This window comes from Hemitrygon akajei, chromosome 7 (assembly GCF_048418815.1).
Source record: "Hemitrygon akajei chromosome 7, sHemAka1.3, whole genome shotgun sequence".
Classification (NCBI taxonomy): Eukaryota; Metazoa; Chordata; class Chondrichthyes; order Myliobatiformes; family Dasyatidae; genus Hemitrygon; species Hemitrygon akajei.
The window spans coordinates 97,229,911-97,248,561 of record NC_133130.1 but is presented as its reverse complement, the minus strand read 5'-3'; the positions used below and the strand labels follow the sequence as shown (position 1 = coordinate 97,248,561).

At 42.8% G+C, this 18,651-nt stretch overlaps 1 protein-coding gene across 2 annotated transcripts in view; it reads right to left on the bottom strand.

Annotated features, from left to right (window-relative positions):
* Positions 1–2,115: 2,115 nt before the first annotated feature.
* Positions 2,116–18,651, bottom strand: part of LOC140730718 (retinol dehydrogenase 13-like) — a 75,600-nt gene continuing 59,064 nt past the window's right edge. For both annotated transcript variants that reach the window (XM_073051525.1, XM_073051526.1), the window contains 3 exons: positions 17,475–17,687; positions 7,382–7,483; positions 2,116–4,534 (listed from right to left, as the gene is read on the bottom strand). In XM_073051525.1, coding sequence (XP_072907626.1) covers positions 4,308–4,534; positions 7,382–7,483; positions 17,475–17,687 — 542 coding nt within the window. In that variant the 3' untranslated portion in view covers positions 2,116–4,307. The remainder of the gene's footprint in view (positions 4,535–7,381; positions 7,484–17,474; positions 17,688–18,651) is intronic.

Genomic DNA, 18,651 nt, shown 5'->3' with positions numbered 1-18,651 from the left:
AATCTCAGGGTGGTACAGTTTATGGTGATATATATGTACTTTGATAATGAACTTACTTTGAATTTTAAACTTTGTCTTCTTTTGTACATTGGTTGTCAGTTTTTTGTTACTTATAGTTTTTCATAAGTTCTATTACATTTATTTTCCTGTAAATACTTGCAAAAAAACGAATCTCAAGATAGAATATGGTGATATATGTATATGTATTTTGATAACAAATTTACCTTGACCTGATTCAGTGGTAACAGTAATTATCTCACCCCATCTGTTGGACAGTTGCAGAATTGCAGCTCAATGCCAGTCATGCACTTAGGTGATTATCCTACAGGTGGCACAGAAGTTGGTCACCACAACCATCATCTCTCACAGAATTTTAAATTCTTTGCTGCTTGTAAAATTGTTCAGTGAATCTTTAACAGGGAGACTCTGCATCTATGCTGAAAAAAAAGTAGGACTTCCTGTTTTTCTTTCAGATCTGCAGTATTTTGATTTTGAATTTAGCCATGTGTCAATATGGTTAAAGACACAATGCCTCTGTGGTGTAATAGCAAGTCCATGTGGATATGAGTAGCCCCCTGAATGTGCACTCGAAGGATACAATTGTCTGTGGAAATGGAATCATTGCAACTATTAAGTTCATGGTAATAGGGGACAAAGTGCTGCACACTTTTACAGCAGCAGGTGTGTAAATCATCAAGGACTCCAGTCACCCCAACCACAAACTGTTTCAGCTCTCTCTGTCTGGCAAATGGTACTGCAGCATTAAAGCCAGGACCAACAGGCTCTGGGTAATCAGATTCATCAATACACAGTAATTTGATTGCATATCTGACTATATTGTAACTGACTGTACCTTGATCTGATTGTGTATATGACTGTACATGCTGTACACAAAACAATTACATATACAATTTTAGTTTGGCTAATATCCTCCCACATTTCCCTTCTTATTGCTTGTACATTGCGACAGAGATGCAACATAAAGATTTCTACTGCCTCATGTTGTGAGATGGATGTAAGAAATATATCTTAATGTTGAGGCTATCACTGGAGAGGCCTCACTTGGAGTATCATGCGTAGTTTTGGGCCCCTTATCTAAGATAGGTTATACTGACATTTGAGAGGGTTCAAAGGAGGTTTACAAAAATTATTCCAGGATTGAAAGGCTTATCATATGAGGAGTGATTGATGGCTCTGGGTGTTTGTTCTCTGGAGTTTAGAAGAATGATGGGGGATCTTATTGAAACCTATCGAAGCCTCAACAGAGTGGATATTGAGAGGATGTTTCCTTTGGTGAGGAAGACTCGGACTAGAGGGCATAGCTTCGGAGTAAAGGGCACGCCCTCTTCAGCCAGAGGGTGGTGAGTCTGAGGAATCCTGGGATAGACTCTTGATTAGTCAGGGATTGAAAGGTTACGGGGAGAAGGCAGGAGAACAGGTTTCAGATGGAAATAGATCAGCCATGACAAAATGGCAGAGCAGACTTAATGGGCTGAAAGCCCCAATTCTGCTCTACGTCTTATGGTCATCAAAAGAAGATTCTTGGCTGATTTTGCAGTCAATGGAGAAGGAAAATTCTGATTTTAAACCTCCGCTGCCTTGCGGCCATACCCACCCATGGGAAAGGCTTCGGGAGTAAACCCTGAGGAAGAAATCCAGAGCCAGGGTCCCTAAGGCAGTCTGATGTTGTTTACAATTTCACTCTGGCAAACTCTGTGATGGCACTGCTACCAAGCTGTATCGGCGCTTGCCCTTCCCTTGGACTACATCAGTGACGTGGAGAGGGGGAACCCATTGCACGGGCCACAGCCATTTCTTCAAATCTTCCCACCCAAGCCTACGCTCTGGAGAGGACACAGTCCATCAGAGGCACAAACTCATGATGCCTTGGGTTCGATGGCTGCCTACCAGGTTCAAAATGAAATAGTCATATATCTTACAAAATGTTGAGTGGAAACAAAATGTAAATTGATAGCTAATTGATTTTTGCAAAATTGTCTCTTAATAGCTTGAAGAACTTGTTTTTATACTGTGTCTGAAGAATTTAAACCTCTCTATCACATAAATCACAGACATGTAGCACCAGTAAGAAAGCATTCTTTTTGAGTATGACAATTACTTTATGGTTCATTTGTAACGGTTTAATTAATCTCATCCCAGAATACATAAGATCATTCATTCTTAGTTTCACAAACCTAACATGTGGGCGCTTTAACTTTTAATATAAAAACATACAAAGATGAAATAGTGAAACACCTGTTGGTAAAATTATTAACTATGCCAGTTCTAGTTCTTAAAATGACAGCAGCTCACTTCAATGGTTGGGAAAATGTTCAGGAACTTCAGGAAGAACGTTCAGGAACAGTTTGGAGAACATCTCATGTCTACTAACCTTCTTCAGATATAATCTTCTGTGAAAGATGGAGGGCATTTGACTTGCCTTCAATCTTCTACTGAAAGCTACCAAGGCAACAAGAAATGACCTTTCCTACAGTTACATCCTTTGTATAAGGAAGTTGAAGGAACTGTGGTTATAGCTACACTGATAGGATTGGTTGTTCAGAAGAATTCTTAAGTCCACTAATATATTGTTATAATGTTTCATTACTATTTCATTCTAACTTAGAGGGATACATGCGGGCAAATGGGATAGCTTAGGTGGACATCTTAGTCTGCATGGATGAGTTGGGCAAAAGGATGGATTTCTGCGCTGTAATCCTTAAAAGGAATTGTATAACACAGTGGAAAATTGCAGTGCACGGCTGGATAAATTAACAGATGGATAGGAAATGGAGACAAGGTTAACCAAGTGCTCCACAATGAAATTTATATGGGAATGAATTGTAATTGCAATCATAATTAAAAATTCACTAGCATATGATGTGTGACATACACTTAATGGCCACTTTATATACACCTGTATACCTACTTGTTAAGGTAAATAACAAGCTATAAATAACAAGTCAGACAATCATGTGCAGCAACTCAATGTATTAAAGCATGCAGACATGGTCAAGAGATTCACTTGTTGTTCAGGCCAAACAGAATGGAGAAGAAATGTAACCTAAGTAACTTTGATCATGGAATGATTGTTGGTGTCAGGCAGGGAGGTTAGAGTATCTCAGAAACTGCTGATCTCCTGGGATTTTCATGCACAACAATCTCTAGTTTATAGAGAATGGTGCAAAAAACAAAATATCCAGAGAGGTCAGAGGAGAATGGCCAAACCGGTTCAAGATGACAGAAAGAGGACAATAACTCAAATAAACATGACTTACAACAGTGGTGTGCAAAAGCGTATCTGAACACACAACACATTGAACCTTGAAGTGGATGAGCTACAGCAGCAAAGAGCACAAACAATAGGAAATCTGCAGATGCTGGAGATCAAGGTAACACACACAAAATGCTGGAGAAGGGAGAGCAGGCCAGAGAACATCCATGGAACAGAGCAAACAGTCGACGTTTCAGGCTGAGACCCTTCACCAGGACTGGAAAAAGAGATGAGAAGTCAGAGTGAGAAAGTGGGGGGAGGGGAGGAAGAAGCACAAGGTGGCAGGTGATGGGTAAAACTGGGAGAGACAGGGGTGAAGTAAAGAGCTGGGAAGTCAATTAGAGAAAGAGGTAATGGGCTGGAGAAGGGGGAACCTGATAGGAGAGAGTAGAAGGCCATGGAAAGAAGGGAAGAGGGAGAAGCACCAGAGGGAGGTGATGGGCAGGTGAGGAGATACAGTGACAGAGGGAATGGGGGGGGAGATATTACCAGCAGTTTGAGAAAACAATGTTCATGCCATCAGGTTGGAGGCTACCCAACCTGAGTGTGGCCTCATCGCTTTCTCCAGCGCGTGGAGCACAGGTGGTCGGCAAAGCGGCTTCCCAGTTTACAGCGGGTCTCACAGATATATAGGGGGAAACACAGGGAGCACCGGATACAGTAAATGACCCCAACAGACTCACAGATGAAGTGTCACTTCATCTGGAAGGACTGTTTGGGGCCCCGAATGGTAGTGAGGGAGGAGGTGTAGGGACAGGTGAGCTTGCTAGGAGAGAGATCAGTGGGGAGCGATCCCTGCGGAGAGGGGGAAGTGGGGGGTGAGGAGAGATGTGCTTGGTGGTGGGATCCCACTGGAGATGGCAGAAGACTACACCAGGTTCCACTCTTGTGGCCACTTTATTAGGTGCACTACTGTTCCTAGTAAAGTGGCTAGTGAGTGTATATTACCTTTCAGTACGTGATTACATACTCATCTTTTGCATAGCTATCGAGGGTTGTTGAGTGCTCTGCAGTATTCATACTCAGGTTGGAATTACTGAGCAGTTGTGTCTTTGTTGTCCTCTAGCCCCACTAGTCTAGCACTGGTTTCCCACAGACGTCGGGCTGTCTCCGCATCCAGTGCCTGTGGGGAAGGATCCTTCTGCTTCATGACATCAAAGTATTTTCCAGATATTCCTTCCAATTCTTCTGCCACACTTAGATACACGGAAGGTTGTGCTCCGAGCTTGGGCGATTTCACAAGAAGGGAAAATAAAGGCCCTGAAAGAAAACATTTTTAAAAATCAAACTTTATTCATAATAAAATATTTACAGGAATTAACCACACATGGCCTTTTCACTCTTTATATTAATAGTCAATACTTGCAGTTCAGTTCTATGATATTCCTTCTCAGACAGACATACTTTATTGATCCCGAGGGAAATTGGGTTTCGTTACAGCCGCACCAACCAAGAATAGTGAAGAAATATAGCAATATAAAACCATAAATAATTAAATAATGATAAGTTAATCATGCCAAGTGGAAATAAGTCCAGGACCAGCCTATTGGCTCAGGGTGTCTGACACCCCTAGGGAGGAGTTGTAAAGTTTGATGGCCACAGGTAGGAATGACTTCCTATGACGCTCAGTGTTACATCTCGGTGAAATGAGTCCCTGGCTGAATGTACTCCTGTGCCTAACCAGTACATTATGGAGTGGATGGGAGTCATTGTCCAAGATGGCATGCAACTTGGACAGCATCCTCTTTCCAGACACCACCGTCAGAGAGTCCAGTTCCACCCCCACAACATCACTGGCCTTACGAATGAGTTTGTTAATTCTGTTGGTGTCTGCTACCCTCAGCTTGCTGCCCCAGCACACAACAGCAAACATGATAGCACTGGCCACCACAGCCTCGTAGAACATCCTCAGCATCATCTGGCAGATGTTAAAGGACCTCAGCCTCCTCAGGAAATAGATACGGCTCTGACCCGTCAGTAGACAGTGTCAGTGTTCTTTGACCAGTCCAGTTTATTGTCCATTCGTATCCCCAAGTATTTGTAATCCTCTACCATGTCCACACTGACCCCTTGGATGGAAACAGGGGTCACCAGTGCCTTAGCCCTCCTCAGGTCCACCACCAGCTCCTTAGTCTTTTTCACATTAAGCTGCAGATGATTCTGCTCGCACCATGTGAAAAAGTTTCCCACCGTCGCCCTGTACTCAGCCTCATCTCCCCTGCTGATGCATCCAACTATGGCAGAGTCATCAGAAAACTTCTGAAGATGGCAAGACTCTGTGTTGTAGTTGAAGTCCGAGGTGTAGATGGTGAAGAGAAAGGGAGACAGGACAGTCCTCATCAATAGCTCTGCTGCCACTCATGTGAACCCCAGGGGTGGTTCACGACTGCAATAATTGATGGGCTTCCTCACGCAACCTGGATCCTCTCTGCCCAGGAGAAGAAGAACCTAACACTGTGGTCCTTCCCCACTGAGCTTCAATGCATCGCTCAGCACGAACTCCTGCAGCCTGGAGTGTGCCAGTCGGCAGCGTTCCCACAGGGATCTCTCGACGTGCTGGCAGACCAACAAGGCTCAGCCAGATTAAAGATCATCTTTCACCAAGTTGATGGTCTGACAGCTTCACTTGATGTTTGTCTCCATACATGTCCCTGGGGACAGCCCGTAGATCACAGAGATGGTCAGGATAAAGTGGAACAAAAATATTGTTTGTCTACACCTACAGGTAAAGCTTCACAATTTCAGCATTTCAGCCCTACTGTGAGTGGTCAGACATTTCCCTGTATGATATACTGGTGGCGGGTAAAAGAAAACATTCACTGAGCAGAAACAAAATGCTAGACCTTCCAGAGAAATGTTAGTAGCTCTACGTGGAACTGCCACCATTCCTCTCACCACTTGTCAGGAAACAAATGTAGAAGCCCCACATCTCCTTGGACTGGGGCACTGATGACTTCCAAATTATGATCCAAAACTATAACAGCAACAGAGTGGCAACTTCCACCAATCTATCAGCAGTTCAATTGGGAAAATCTGACTGATTTGACCTGCTGGAGATTCAGCATCTCCCTTCTTTTCAATAGAATGGTATTATCACAAGGGAGAAAGATGAGTTCCAAGTAGTTTATATTTTCTCAGATTAATTGAGTTCAATGCATTTGCTTAATTTATTTACAAAACTGCCTCAGTTCTACAGGCACTGTTGTTCTATTGTTCTATTGTACTATTGTTCTCTTTACGTGCAGTTACATGGCATTCTACACACCATGCCCGGAAGGATGTGGAGGCTTTGTAGATAGTGCAGAGGAGATTCAACAGGATTTGAGACTATTATCTTGGACTCTTTTCTCTGGAGTGTTGGAGGCTGAAGGACATTCACCTGACAGACATTTATAAAATGATGAGAGGTAGACAGTCGGAGCCGCTTTCCCAGGCTGGATGTCTCAAATAGTCTTAAGCTGACAGGGGAAAATTTAAGTGAGATGCATAGAGCAAGTTCTTTTAATAAAACAGTGATGTTTAAGAGGCATTTAGTCAGGCACACAGAAATGAAAGAAATGGAGGGATGCAGATCATGAGCAGGCAGCTGGGATTAGTTTCATTTATCGCGGTGATGAGCACAGACACGGCGGCCAAATGGCCTATTCTTGCGCTGCACTGCTCTGTGCGCAGTTGGTCGAGTCTCTCCCCTGCCTGCCACTACTATGTGACGATGCCTTTTCACTCTTCACCCTCGTGGTCAGTTCGTTCAGTACTGTGCTATTACATGCCTACACATCGGTAGCACTGCTGTCGCTCGAGTGGCCCGCTGAGGTGGTATACTACTACAGTAGTTGAGGAGCTTTCACACCCAACCCAGCCCCTCCCAGTCCTGTAGCAGAAGAACCCTACGCTGCGGTTCCTTCCCCTCCCCCCCCCCACCCCCGAGCTCTTTTGTGGTGGCTGCACCAATAAAACTAATGAGAAAATATTTATTTGAGGCAGTGAAATATCTCACATACGGAAGTAATGTTGTGGTAAGCCAAGCATTGTTCAAAAACAACCCTGTTTATTAGGAAAGACGCTTGCTGTTTATAAGGTGAGGCAAGAGCTGTTGACTACACTTACCCATTACGGTGCTAGAAAAGCTGGATTTGTGCATTCCTGTGTGTCTGCCGAGCTCTGTATCAATTACGCCTGGGTGCACGGCATTGGCAGTTACCCCAGTTCCTTGAAGTAAAGAAGAACAGATTTTCCATGAAATTAGAGCATCAAAAAAGACATCACCTTCAAAGGTTCATAAAGTAATTCAGTGAATAGGTGGGAAATCTTTGTGGTGAGCTGTTCAGAAGACATTATGGTTACATTAAGGCTCATATGAGTCACACGTACTTCTTCGGCAATGCCACAGGATGATTCGTTTCTACTGACTTTGTGGCTGATTAGACCAATGTAGAGATCTGTTGAATTGGGTAGGAGGTGCCTGATAGGATGGGCAGGTGGGTAGCTTCAGAATTAGAATCAGGATCAGGTTTATCATCACTGACACACGTTAGGAAATAATGTTGTTTTGCAGTAGCAGTACAATGCAACACATATGAAAATACTATAAATTACAATAAAAAATCATATTAAAAAAAATAAGCACTGCAAGAGCGCAAATTACTGAGGTAGTGTCCATTGGTTCATGGACCATTTAGAATCTGATGACAGAGAGTAAAACGTTCCTGAAATGTACAGTGTGGGTCTAGTGATCAAAATTCCACTAGTTTCAAGATAATCATTGAGAAGGATAGGACTGGTCCACAGGTTGAGATACTAAATTGTTAAAAGGACAATCTTGATGACATCGGAAAGGATCTGGCAAATGTGGATTGGGATAGGTTGTTTTCTGGCAAAGGGAGGCCTTCAAAAGTTAAATATTGAGAGTGCAGAATTTGTATGTTCCTGTAAGAATAAAAGGCAAGGACAACAGGTTTAGGAAATGTTGGTTTTCAAAGGATATTGAGGCCTGGTCAAGAGGAAGAAGGAGGTGTGTAGCAGGTATAGGCAGGAAGGAGCAAATGAGGTACTTGAGGAGTACAAGAAATGCAAGGGAACACTTAAGAGGGAAATCAGAAGGGCTAAAAGAGGCACGAGGTTGCCTTCTACAGATTAAAGGCAAAAGAATAGCAAGGGGAAAAAATTGCCTGCTTGAGGGTCAAGGTGGTCATCAGTGTGGAGCCGAAAGAGATGGGAATATCTCAAATGGATTTTTTGTAACTGTACTGACTTGGCAGACAGACACAGATACTATAAAACTGAGGCAAAATAGTGTTGAGGTCATGGACCATATACAGATTATAGAAGAGAAGGTGCTTGCTTGAGGCAAATTAGGGTGGATTAAGTCTCCAGGGCCTGACAAAGTGCCCCCTTGGACCTTGTGAGAGGCTAGTTCAGAAACTGCAGGGCCCCTGGCAGAGGTATTTAAAATATCTTTAGCCATGGGTGAAATGTCTGAGGACTGAAGGAAAGCTAATGTTGCTTCATTGTTCAAGAAAGGTTCTAAGAATAAGTCAGGAAATTATAGCCAGTGAGCCTGATGTCAGTAGTGGGTGTTATTGGAAGGAATTCTAAGGGACTGAATATATTTGGATTGACACTGACTGATTAGGAATAGTCAGCATGGCTTTGTGTGTGTGTGTCAATTCAATCTTATAGTGTTTTTTGAGGAGGTCACCAGGAAAGTTGATGAAGGTAAAGCAGCAGATGTTGTGCACATGGACTTTAGCAAGGCCTTTGACAAAGTCCCACAGAGGAGGCTGGCCAAGAAGGTTCAGTCACTTGGCATTCAGGATGAGATAGTAAATTGGACTGGACTTTGGCTTTGCGGGAGAAGCCAGAGAGTGGTAATGGTTACCCCTCTGACTGGAGACCTGCGACTAGTGGTGTATCACAGGGATTGGTGATAGGTCTGCTGTTGCTTGTTATCAATATCAATGACCTCGATGAAAATATGGTAAACTGGATCAGCTAATCTGTGGATGACACCAAGATTGGGGGTGTAGTGGACAGCGAGGAGGGCTTTTAAAGCTTGCAGTGGGATCTGGACCAATTGGAAAAATGGACTGTAAAAATAGCAGATTAAATTTAATGCAGACAAGTGTGAGGTGTTGTATTTTTGGAGGGCAACCCATGGTAGGACTTACAAAGTGAATGGTAGGGCACTGAGAAGTGCAGTAGAACAGGGAGATCTGGGAGTACAGATCCAGAAACCCGTGAATGTGGTGTCACAAATAAATCATAAGGAGAGTTTTTGGCATATTGGCCTTTATAAATTACTGTGTATAGGGATAGTGGTATTATGTTGCAGTTGTATAAGACACTGATGAGAGAAAGTCAGGAGGATTGTGAGCAGTTCTGGTCACCTACCTACAGCAAAGATACCAAAAAGATTGAAATAGTATGGAGATAATTGACAAGGATGTTGTTGGAACTTTTAAAGACCTGAATGATAGGTTAGGTTAGGACTTTATTCCTTGAAATATAGGAGAATGAGGGGAGATTTGATAGAGGTATACACAATTATAGCAAGCATGCTTTTTCCCCTCAGGATGTGTGAAACTAGAACTGGAGTTTATAGATGAAGGGTTAAGGGTGAAAGATAAAATAATTAAGGAGAATCTGAGGGGGGGGGGAAGTTCTTCACTCAGATGCTGGTATGAATATAGAAAAAGATGCCAGAGGAAGTGGTGGATGCTGGTTTGATTTCTGCATTTAAATATATGGATGGGAGGGGTATGGAGTATGATCCAGGTGTGGGTCAATGGGACTAGGCAGAATAACATTACGGCTAAATGGGCTGAAGGACCTGTTTCTGTGCTGTAGTGCTCTATGACACAGTAATTTCAACATTCATTTGACATTGTGAAGAGTGGTTCAGTGACCCAAGATAAGGAGTTTCCAGAAGTCCTATATTCAGGATGACACAGGAAAGACGGAGGTGGAGATGGAGAGTACCTGTGGCATTTCTTTTACTCTGTACCTCATCTGCACGATTCATTGTTTTGTGCTCGCCGCTGTATAATTATTACCATGAACACTGTTCTCTGTGAGCTTCACACCATCAAGGAGTTTCATTACACCCTGAATATGAATTTAGAAGCAAATCAATAAAGTGGAGCACAGCCGGGCTCGGGAACGTCGGGAGACCAAGAGACACAGTCGGAGCTGCAGCACGTCCAGGCGAGGCCACAGCCAGCGCTGACCCCCAGGGGCTGAGGGTCTGCCTGCCCAGAAGGGAGATGAAAAAGAAAGGAGTGACACACACATATAGCTCCTCCGGAGTGCGCTCATGGCGCTAGCAAAAAAGGTCACCTGAGTCAAAAGGAAAACAAAGGGAAAACGGGGTTTAATTTAACATAACAAGGATGGCGTTGATTGGCACCATTACAGCATTTGATAGTAGCATTGAAGACTGGGCAATTTATATTGAAAGAATCGAGTTATATTGTGATGTTAATGAAGAAAAGAAAGCCAGTGTCTAACTTAGTGAAATGGGCGTGAAAACATATGGCCTGCTACGGAGCTTGTTAACCCCTGAAAAGCCAGCTGACAAAATGTTGAAGCAAATAGTAGACACTCTCCAACAGTATTTAAACCCCAAACCACTGGTCATTGCTGAAAGATTTAAATTCCATAAACGGAATCAGAGCAAAGATGAAAGCAGTTCTGAATATTGTGCTGAATTGTGCAAATTATCAGAACATTGTCAATTTGGAGCTGGTCTATCAGATGCATTGAGGGATAGGTTAGTGTGTGGCATGTACTGTGAAACCACACAGAAGAAGTTCCTGTGTGAAAAGACCTTACATTCGAGAAAGCGCTAAACATCTTAATATCATTAGAAATAGCCACACGAGGTGCTAAGAGATACAACAAAAATCCCTGGAATATGCTACGAATAATGTGTCACTGAGCAGAAATGAAGGAAAGAACATGTCACATGACCCTGAGGACCGTTGGTTTAAAGCAGTGTCCGCGCTGAGGTGGTGCTTGATGGCACTATATATAGCACCAGCACCAGCACCAGCAGAAATTACAATAGCACCACCAAGAAATTAACTGAAATTTGACATACAAATTACAGCTGCTTTCTCTGTATAGTTTTGAATACAGCTTGTTTCTCCAGTTGATCTAGTGAAACAGCGCCCCCAATTACCATACCACCCACGCAACAACAAAGTTAAAAACTCTGTGCAGGTCTAAGGTCAGATCCACAATACACTTCTGCTTATTCCTTCGATGTCAATATCTGCGGTTGCTGTCCTCACTCAGGTCGGGTAAGCTGATCTAAGATCACCCTAAAGTGATTATGTCACTCACGCGATAGATTGATAGTATACAAACATTGTGCAGGATCCAGGCGCAGATCCATGGTCTTGCGAGACTAACGGATGCCACACACACACGTTGTGCTTTTACAAGCGAACATGGGCCTGGCACATGCATTATTTTGGCTGGTGTGAAAAATGGATTGATTTTCAGTGAGAAAACGACCTCATCCAGAGGAATGAGGAAACCAGAGGAAACCCTCCTGATGAAGGATTTCGACCCGAAAGACCCGAAACGTCGTCACTACCTCCTCCTATATATGCTGTCTGGCCTGCTGAGTTCTGCCAGCATTTTGTGTTTTTATCTATTTCCAGCATCTGCAGATTCACTCGTGTTGTCATCCAGAGGAATCAGTGGTGTCTCAGCCTGAGCCTGTCTAGTTGAAAGTGACTTGCAGAAAGAGGTAAGTGGGGATGAGGACGACAGCAGTTCATCAAAGGAGTGTGAGGGCGAAGTAATGAACAAGAAATGGAGCGGGATTCGGAAGAGAACCTGAATGAAGCCACTCTTAGTGCTAGTGGGAATACTGTTAGCAATGTTAGCCAGCAGCCTGAGGAAGGACCCCATCGGCCAGCATTGAAAAAGTACCCTTCGCAACAGTTTAGCAATCAGCAAAGGAGTTTTATTCGTGGCTGGTTTGACCTGTACTCCTGGCCGGCATATTCGATCACGAAAGATACTAAGTTCTGCTTCGCATGCAGGCATTTCCTGTGTGGAGGACATGGGTTCCATCCTGGGTCACCGGTAACTGGTTCCTCACTGTCACCGGTTACCAAAATTGGTGGAAAGCTACAAAAACCCACCATGACTACATCAGGTTCGGCGTCTGCTGGAAACAAAATAAAAGCATTTCTAACTGAAATGAAAAGACGGTTCTCAGTTGAGACGGGGGTGTTTTGACTGGAGTCTCAGCACTGAGTCCCAAACACAGACTCCTCCTAGACAAGAATTGTCTTTGGCCAATGGCCCAATACTATGGAGTGACTGAAGTGAACCTGACTGCAGAGCTACATCAGGTTCGGCGTCTGCTGGAAACAAAACAAAAGCAAGGACAGACAGTGAATGACACAGTGGAATTTCTAGCTCTAATGAGACCCTACCACGATGCATTTATAGATTTATACAAACTAATCTGTATATCACTGACTCTGCCTGTGACACCTGCTTCATGCAAACGGAGTTTCTCTTGCCTAAGGAATAGCAGCGGCGATGCTCGGAACAGCAACTTGGCTCTGTTGGCCATAAACAGCCGGAGGACCAAGGCACTCGACATCCAGAAAATCACTGACGCTTTCGCCACCAATCACAACAACAGACGAATTGTGCTTCTCTGAAAAAATCAATGATGAGTGCAGTTGATGTTTTAAAAATTTGGGCCTAGACTAATGCTGATTATAATTATTATTTTGTGGTGGATACTCCATAGTCCTTATGTTTCCTGCAAATCCTAAAATATTACATTTACTGCTATTAAGCCTGCTGGTTTTGCTTAGACTTCCAAGCAGTGATTCTGTTGATTTTTGTTTTAAATTCAGTAGTCGAATTAATTGAGGTATTGCATGGTCAGAGTACGATTTGTCCAACTCCTGGTAAAGCCTTGCATCTGTTGTTTGCCTTATTTGACTTTAATAACTGTGTATCTTTTGGCATTGACTGTCTATGTAATGCAAATAGCAGTGGACATTGTGGTTTAGTGTTGTGTTTTTCAGTTGACGCTGATTGCAGGATTGGTGCTTGATTCGTGTTGTGCGCTGTGGGTCAGATGCTCTGTTGGTTTGTTTGTTTATGCTCTGTGTTGTCTCCAATGCTGTTGACACTGTCACAGTTTACTTCTATATTAGATCTATCAATTGCTGTTGCTTGTGAATCAACAGAAGGATTTATAATAGGTACATAATGCTTGAAACTGACTTTTGAATGCCATGCGTCTGGCCTTGCAAATACATATTACCATACTGTACATCCCTCAGCACCATCACTGAATAATTCAGCCACACTCTAGCACCAGCAAGAAAAAAATCTCTGGTGCCGCCACTGGTTTAAAGGTAAAGAATGCAGGAACTGTGGCAAACAGGGCCACATTGGCAGAATATGCAAAGCTAGTCAACAGCAGAAAAAGGGCAAAATACAGAGAAACAAGAAACCCCAGGTAGGGAAATACAACAAGGTACACAAAATGAAAGGCGGCAGTTCTGATGAAAACGACTCAGATGAAAGTGAATTGTCTTGTCTGCAGCTTCCCAGCGTGAAGGAGACAGATGATCGAAGAGTAATAAGCATCACTCCACAAGTGGCAGGTGTGAGACTGAAAATGGAGTTGGATACAGGCTCAGCTTTAACAGTGATCTCTGTACAAGACTACAAACGACTATTTTCTCACATACATCTAAAACAAACTAAACTACTGCTAAAGACTTACACAGGACAGAAAATGCATCCCAAAGGTAAAATTAAAGTGACGGTGACCTACGGGGACAAAGCACAGCAGCTGAACCTCGATGTACTGGAAAATGGAGGACCACCGTTGTTGGGACATGAATGGCTCAGGAAAATCCAGTTGGATTGGCACACCATCAAGGCACTAGATGTGTCAACAAAGGAGGGCAGCTCAGCGGGGAAGATGTCCGCAGCTCTCCTCTCACCCATTGTCGACTATTACAACAATGAGGAGGAGCTAGACAACGTCGACAGGGAGACAGATATTGCCAATACGCAGGATGATGAAGACTACCTGGAAGTGAAAGAGCAGATGTACCAGGAGAAACTGACATCTCTCAAAAGACAGCTACAGCAGTTACAGGAAGGCACTTTGCAGGAGCATCAGAAAAGGATGAAGAAACTAGATCAACAATACAAGGAAAGAATACACAATGCAGAGCTTTTTCTGCAACTGGAGACGGAACAAGTGGAAAGGCATTATATTAAAGAGAAGAAAGCAGCAGTGAAGGAATTTGAAGATAAAAAGGTTGAGTTATAAGAAAAGAAAAAGTTGATTGAGAATGAGAGGCTAACAATGGAACTCACAGGAGATTCTATGGAGGTAAAGGAAACTTAGGAGGAGATCTAATGACCCTGTTCCAATTACAGACAAAAGAGGAAAATCTGCACCTACGCAGTTAAATTACTTGTTAACAGATGAACAGATAATGGAATATCCGCAAACTCTCAATAAACTTAAATCTCAGAAAAGACTAGCATCTCCGTCTGCTCCTGAACAATTTCCTTGGGAAAGATCCATGAAAACTGATCATTCCTTAAAAGCTCCTGGACAAAATCAATTCCATTCAACAAAACAGCTTTCGCACAAGGTAAATCTTAAACCAATCATTTCCTCCATTGAGAATCATACACTTAATCCTTTGTAGGAAAGTTTCTTTTGCATGTACACATTTTGAATCCTCAGCCAATGTGTCTTGTTTTTCACAAAGAAGTTGGGAAACAGCATCAAAACAGAGGTGAATTCTGGCAACAACCTGTAAGGTTTCTATTGCTGTATTTTCACACTTGCGCTGAATGTGCATCTGAAGGAATTCTCCCTCTTGAGCCAGACAGATAGCACTGCAGGTTATCCTTAATATCAGCAGAACTGTACCGTAACAGCAGCTTAAGAACAATGGAATGAACACAGGATTTCGATCAACTGCTGCATCAAATGGTGAAAAATTACTGGTAAAGTACTGATCTTTCTGTGAGTCATTGGTTTGCCCTGACTTTTGAATAACTAGCAGAGACAGCAGATCACCAACCACTTCTTTTGTTGGGGGCAAGTCATCTTTGAAGCAGACCTTGGAAACTCCCTATGCTCAGAGGTCAACTTTTCATGACTTTTATATGGAAATCTGTATTAAAACAAACAAGTTTATTGACAGACACTACCCAGAGAGGCAGAGAAGACCCCCCCCCACCAGAGACTCAAGTTATAATAATAATAATTATTATTATTATTACTATGTTACTTTGTTATAATTTGATATTAGTAAGTTACTAAGTAAACAGCTGGTGGGTGATTGTATGTTAAGAGTACACATATTTACACTAATACAATAAAAGGGAGGAGTGTACCATATAGCCTACTGTATAATATGGAACTACTTTATGTTGTAGTAACACATTATTGAGCATGCGCTATTAGGCACGTATCGATATGTATGTGTGCGTTCAGTTCGGGTTCCATAAGTAAAAAGCCCTGTTAACTTAGCTCCAGTCTCTATCGTTTTTTTTTGTGTAACCCAGCCACATACACAACAAATAAAAATAAATTACCTTAAAAATAAGATGTACAAGATTTACAAGTCAAAGATTACAAGATTACAGAGCCTAATGACCAAGGGTAAGAACAACCTCATATAACACTCTTTGGAGCCACACTGTTGTCTTAGTCTATTACCGAAAGTGCTCATCTGTTCAGCCAAGGTGTTGAACTGGAGAGGGGAGGAGGAGAGATGTTGGTGCTGAGGGAGCATTGGGTGCCTTGGCACCTGGACTGGTGCGCTGAGGGGGTGTGAACAGAAGAGCAATTGTCAAACCTATTGAAGAATTGGCTTAACTCATTAGCCCATTCACGGCTGCATTCCAAGGCTCTACAGCTAGGCTAACTGAAGCCTGTGATGTTCTTCATGGCTGTCATTCCTCCCGTGTGCAGCTCTGCCCAAGCTTGTTCTCCAGATTTCTACTGTATTCCTCTTTAGCCACCTTGATCTTCTTCTTTGGCTCCCTCTCTGTACGTTTCAATTCCTCCCTGTCTCCTGATCTAAAGGCTCTCTTTTTGTGGTTGAGGAGCACCTTCAGATCACTGGTGACCCATGGTTTGTTGTTAGGGAAGCAGCAAGCAGTCCTTGATGGTATTACAGTGTCCACCATTTGTATCAACGATCAGGTGTTCAGGTGTACCTAACAAAGCGGCTACTGAGTGTATATCTTCATTATTCAATTGAACAGGGATGATGTATTTGAATTAAAACAGAATCTATCACAGGGTGGCAGAATATCAGATGGCAACAAAGAAGCATGAAGGATGAGCTACAGTGGCTAGTTGAGTGCTGTCACAATAATCTGCCACTCAACATCAGCAAAACCAAAGAATTGATTGTGGACTTCAAGAAGGGGAAGCTGGAAGAACACACGCCTGTCCTCACTGAGGGGTCAGCAGTGGAAAGCACAAGTAACTTTAAGTTCCTGGACCCAACACATTGATCCAATCATGGAGGAGGCTTGCCAGTGGCATTACTTCATTAGGATTTTGAGGAGATTCGCAAATTTCTATAGAGGGCATTTGACTGGTTGCAACACAGCCCAGTGTGAAGGCTTCAATGCACAGGATTGTCGACTCAGGCAGCTCCACCACAGACACAATCCTTCCTGCCATTGAGAACATCCTCAAGGAATGGCACCTCAAAAGGTGGCATCCAGTGTTAAAGATCCTCACCGTCCAGGATGACTCCATTCACATTACCACCAACAGGAAGGAAATACAGGAGCCTTCCCCAATAGGTAAAGAATGATCTAATTTAACCTCTTATAGAACAGTAGAGATGGTCACATTCTCAATACATATGTAAAACCTCTCTGCCAACAGGTGAAAATTTGACAATCTACTAACCAGTGCTCTCAGTTTGAACTTAGCTCTTTCTCTCAGAGAAACATACATTTCCACATTTACTACCTTGATGTATTCATGGAGTTTTGAAAAATGTATTTATACTGCCAATTCATCTATCTATAATAATGCTTGCTTCAGTAAGATCTGTTGCTTAGAAAGAACTGAATTGGATAAGCCATTATATTTGTATTACATGGTAGGACCTCACTTATCTCAGGGGCTCACAAATAGCAATTTGACCCAACTTACCATCAAGGCGCTTAGCCAACTCATTTGTAAACAGCACATTTGCAAGTTTACTTTGACAGTATGCTGCCTTTGTGTTATACTTTCTCTTCTCCCAGTTGAGATCATCAAAATCAATTTCCCCTGCAACATGAGCCAGTGAAGACACGTTTATAATGCGACTCTTTCCAGATTTCTTTAACTTGTCAAGCAGTAGGTTTGTCAACAGAAAATGACCTGTGTAATAAAGGAAATCCATCATGATTAAGTGTTATGAACAATGATTTAATAAATGAAGATAATTAATTAGTCTACTTACAGACTTCACTACACATTTCAGAATCAGAATCAGGTTTAATATCATTGGCATATGTTGTGAAATTTGTTATTTTGCAGCAGCAGTACTTTCCAATACATAATAATAAAAAACAAAACCTATAAATGAAAATAAGAGGATATATTAACAAATCAAATTACATCAGTTGTGCAAAAAGAGAGCAAAAGAAAGTGAGATGGTGTTCATGGGTTCATTGTCCATTCAGAAATCCGATGGTGGAGGGGAAGAAGCTGTCCCTGATACGTTGGGTGTATGCCTTCAGACTCCCGTACCTCATCCTTGATGAAAGCAATGAGAAGAGGGCCTGTCCTGAGTGACAGAGGTTCTTTTTGAGGCACTGGCTTCTGAAGATGTCTTGGATTCTGGTGGGGGGGGGGGGGGGGGTTAGTGCTCATAATAGAGTCGGCTGAGTTTTTCCAGCTTTTCCGATCCTGTGCAATGGCTCCTCCATACCAGACAGTGATAAGACCATTAGACATAGCAGCAGAATCGGGCCATTTGGCCCATCGAGTCTGCTCCACCATCACGGCAAGATCCTTTCTTCCTCTCCTCAACCCTATTTTCCGGCCTTCTCCCCGTAACCTTTGATGATGTGTCCAATCAAGAAACTATCAATCTCTGCCTTAACTACACCCAACAACCTGGCCTCCACAGCTGCCTGTGGTAACAAATTCCACAAATTCACCAACCGCTGGTTAAAGAAATTTCTCCACATTTCTGCTTTAAATGGATGCCCTTCTATCCTGAGGCTGTGCCCTCTTGTCCTAGACTGTCCCACCATGGGAAACATCCTTTCCACATCTACTTTGTCTAGGCCTTTCAACATTCAAAATGTTTTAATGAGATCCTCCCTCATCCTTCTAA